The sequence below is a fragment of the Cryptomeria japonica genome, chromosome 9 (assembly GCF_030272615.1).
Source record: "Cryptomeria japonica chromosome 9, Sugi_1.0, whole genome shotgun sequence".
NCBI classification, from domain to species: domain Eukaryota; kingdom Viridiplantae; phylum Streptophyta; class Pinopsida; order Cupressales; family Cupressaceae; genus Cryptomeria; species Cryptomeria japonica.
In genome coordinates this window covers 270,265,391-270,268,674 of record NC_081413.1, presented here as the reverse complement: position 1 = coordinate 270,268,674, position 3,284 = coordinate 270,265,391, and the positions used below count along the sequence as shown (strand labels likewise).

Below are 3,284 nucleotides of genomic sequence, written 5' to 3'. Positions count from 1 at the left end.
ACAAAATGCAACTCCTAAATACAGGCTTTAATGTCTGTGAGATTGCTTTTGAATAAGGATATTTATAGCTCTCCCACTTAGCGTCTTTGGTGCCAGGAAGAATACAAGTCCTTAAAGAAATGACTCTGCTTCCTAAGAAATATGCGGATGCTTCTCATTTACATATATTGTCTCTTTTAAGTCATCATTATGGATCTTGGTGAGTGAATAAAATAATAGCAATAACTTTTGCATGATTTGAGAGATGGATCAGCAAAACTATAGAAAATCTTACAGCAATTAAAAGTTCATTATGATTAATGCATATTTTGTTAATCTTAATTTTAAAAATAATTCAGTTATCTTTGATCGATCTTAATGAATTCTTATTTTAGAAGATGATGATTAATCCTTTTAGTAAAGGGAACTAGGTTTCATCCAAATCCCCTGTTGGCATTGAACACAAGCTCAGGTGTCCTAACATGGACTTGGAGACTTGTTGAGCCGCAAATATAAGTTTGGGTGAGAGAATTGAACATTGCAGCTCCGTTGCCCACATCCCAGTTGCCACAGTTGCTAACTGGCTAGGAAGGTCCCTCAAGTTGACACAGTTGCTTAAATCTATCTCTTCCAAGGAAGAGAAGAAGGTAAATCCTTCAGGCAGTGTATCAAGACCAGGAGAATCACTCAGCTCCACAACGTGCAAAGACTTCTGTAACTGCAGCCCTGAAGGGATTTTTGTCAAATCTGAAACCCCACTCACCTCTAGAAGATGAAGATACCGTGTCAACTGCGCATAGCGTTGATTTTAAAATCAGTTCCGGGTAAATACACGAGTCATTATAGAGGAGTTTTAAAAGGTGAAAAATGTACAGAATGTCTTTATCGAAAAGGAATTAAAAAAGAAGTAATGTAGACTTACGGCAAGAAAATTTGGTTCTTTCTTTAAGCTGCCATGGAAAAAGGCCGCTCGTTTAAAATTATGGAGATCAATTGGCAAATCATGCTTGTTATCTATGTGGAAGAATCTTACTTCTTCAAACATGCCCTTAGATTGAGTTCCATGCCTCAAACACACAGCATAACCAAAGAACTATCATCCCCCTTAACGGACTGAGGGCTAGTTTCACAGCCAGAAAAGCCCAAATTGGTAATAATATCAAGGGGGAAGTCAAGGAGAATGATGAATCAGAAGGAGATCGTTAAACTAGCAGAGAAAATTGGATTTGAGGTAGAAATACTGAATCCCAAAAGAAACACAGAGATGGTAGAAATGTTTAGAGCCTTAAACTCATGTGATGTTATGGTGGGAGTTCATGGTGCTGCCATGACACATCTTTTGTTCATGATACCTGGCTCTGTGTTTATACAGATTGTGCCTTTTGGTACTGATTGGGCTTCTGCTACTTATTATGGAGAACCTGGCACCAAGTTGGGATTGACATATATTGAGTACAAAATCCTTCCAGAAGAGAGCTCTCTGTTTGCAGAGTATGGAAGAAATGATCCTGTTCTTAGAGACCCGGATTCAGTTAACAGGAAGGGATGGGGGGAGACAAAAAGGGTATATCTGGAGGGGCAAAATGTCAATCCTTCATTGAAACGGTTCAACAAGACTCTACTCTCTGCCTATTCTATTGACCGTTAGCCGGTTTTTGTATTTCTAAATTGTATAATGCTGTGTGTTATGTGCACATATAGGAGGGCTCTGGCTGAGGATTGGAGGATTGATAATGGCTTCTCTCTTTATTCAGAGAAGACAAGCGAGGTCACTAGAGAGAAGAAATATTATATAACTGTTGGACATTGTTAGAGGCTTACCTGCAGGACTGTTAAGTAGAGGCAAACATTTTTTGGTTTATATATTCATTTATTCATTGTAAATTGTTCTTTCCCTTGCTTATTAACAATAGAAACTTCTCTGTAGCTGTCTATTCGTCTTTGCATAAGTCTTATGAATGAAACCACCACCTTGATCAAAAATACATTTAAACGGCTTGTATGGTTGCTGAAGTTCCTTTACAAAGAAATTATAATCTTTTAAATTTTCATTAGTCAATGATTGTTCTCGAGCTCCTCAAACCAGAAAACCATTTTGAATTGATGATAGTAGAGTATAAAAAAACAAACGAGGTCTCAAACAACATCAAGTAGGGTCTCATTTAAAGTTATGGCAATAAAAGTGCCATGCTATTTTCTAAGAATTGTTAAATGGTAAAACAAAGCATTTGAGGTCTATCAGCATTACATTCTCTCACCCAATCCCGTGAGGAAATTGAAAGCAAGCTCAGGTGCCCATTCTTGGAAATTTTATGTAAGTAAATCTAAAGTACATCAAAAGTACATCAAATCTATCAATAATTTTCCTGAATCAAACACAATGAATTTGGAGGGGCTGGTATGTTTTGAGAAGAAAAATCTTGCAATGGAATACAACACACAATGGAGTAATATTCTATCTGGGTTTTTTTTTAAAAGCAAAAGAATATTGCTTACAGATTGAAAAGGAAAAAGAAATCGAAATACCTTTCCGATTTCGAATTTGCCTCCCATTGCCTACAGTAAAATGCAAAGCCGTGTTACATTTGAAGTCCATCTACTACAACACAACAATCACAAGCAATCAGTAAATCATAAACAATGTAATGTCAAAAAGAAATACAAAAATCATCCATTAATCTATTCCCAAATTTAAATAAACAAAATTCATACCAGCAGATGGAGTAGTACGCAAAATTGATACTAATGGAAGATGACCTGTACTGCAGGCCTAAAATAAAATGATTTTACAAATGAGTGGGCAGAGAATAACCTCGTAGGTAAACGGGCAGATTTAAAAATAATTGGGCAGAGAATCCATCGCTAGCTAACCGTGGAAGATAGGCAGATGATATTTCTCCATGTTTGTATATAACTTTTCTAGGAGGCGAATATAGCCGTTAATGATTTTATATTTGAATTGGAGGAATCACCGTTTATGATTTTAAATTTGAATTGGGGGAATCTAATGTCACGTGCTTTTAAGGCGCGTCTCCAATCCTTCACAATCCCTTCCCCAAATATTAATATCGAATGGGTTAATATGTCAATAGAAATAAGTATGAACACATATTTATGTACACACATTAGTTGAATTTCAACTGTCTTATTTTCAAAAGAGAATATCAACACAGTTCTAATCATTTTTTTCTTTTGATCATCGGTAAGAGTTACAATTTTTTTTTCATATTCTTAACTAATTTTTAATAAAATCGTTTTGTAGTCATTTTTTCAACTATAAGATATGAGTCGAAATCATTTTGAAA

The 3,284-nt window shown here is 35.6% G+C and overlaps 1 protein-coding gene across 1 annotated transcript; it reads left to right on the top strand.

Annotated features, from left to right (window-relative positions):
* The first annotated feature begins 934 nt into the window (after positions 1–934).
* Positions 935–1,627, top strand: LOC131061867 (xylan glycosyltransferase MUCI21-like). The gene is made up of 2 exons (XM_057995723.2): positions 935–988; positions 1,112–1,627. The coding sequence occupies exons 1-2, from the start codon at positions 935–937 to the stop codon at positions 1,625–1,627; spliced, it is 570 nt and encodes a 189-aa protein (XP_057851706.2).
* Positions 1,628–3,284: the final 1,657 nt, after the last annotated feature.

Excerpts from the sequence above, each read along its gene's own strand:
- LOC131061867 (XM_057995723.2), top strand. The coding sequence starts at position 935 with ATGGAAAAAGGCCGCTCGTTTAAAATTATGGAGATCAATTGGCAAATC. Across the intron at positions 989-1,111 it reads TCAATTGGCAAATCATGCTT|CCAGAAAAGCCCAAATTGGT; the intron begins GTTATCTATGTG and ends CTAGTTTCACAG.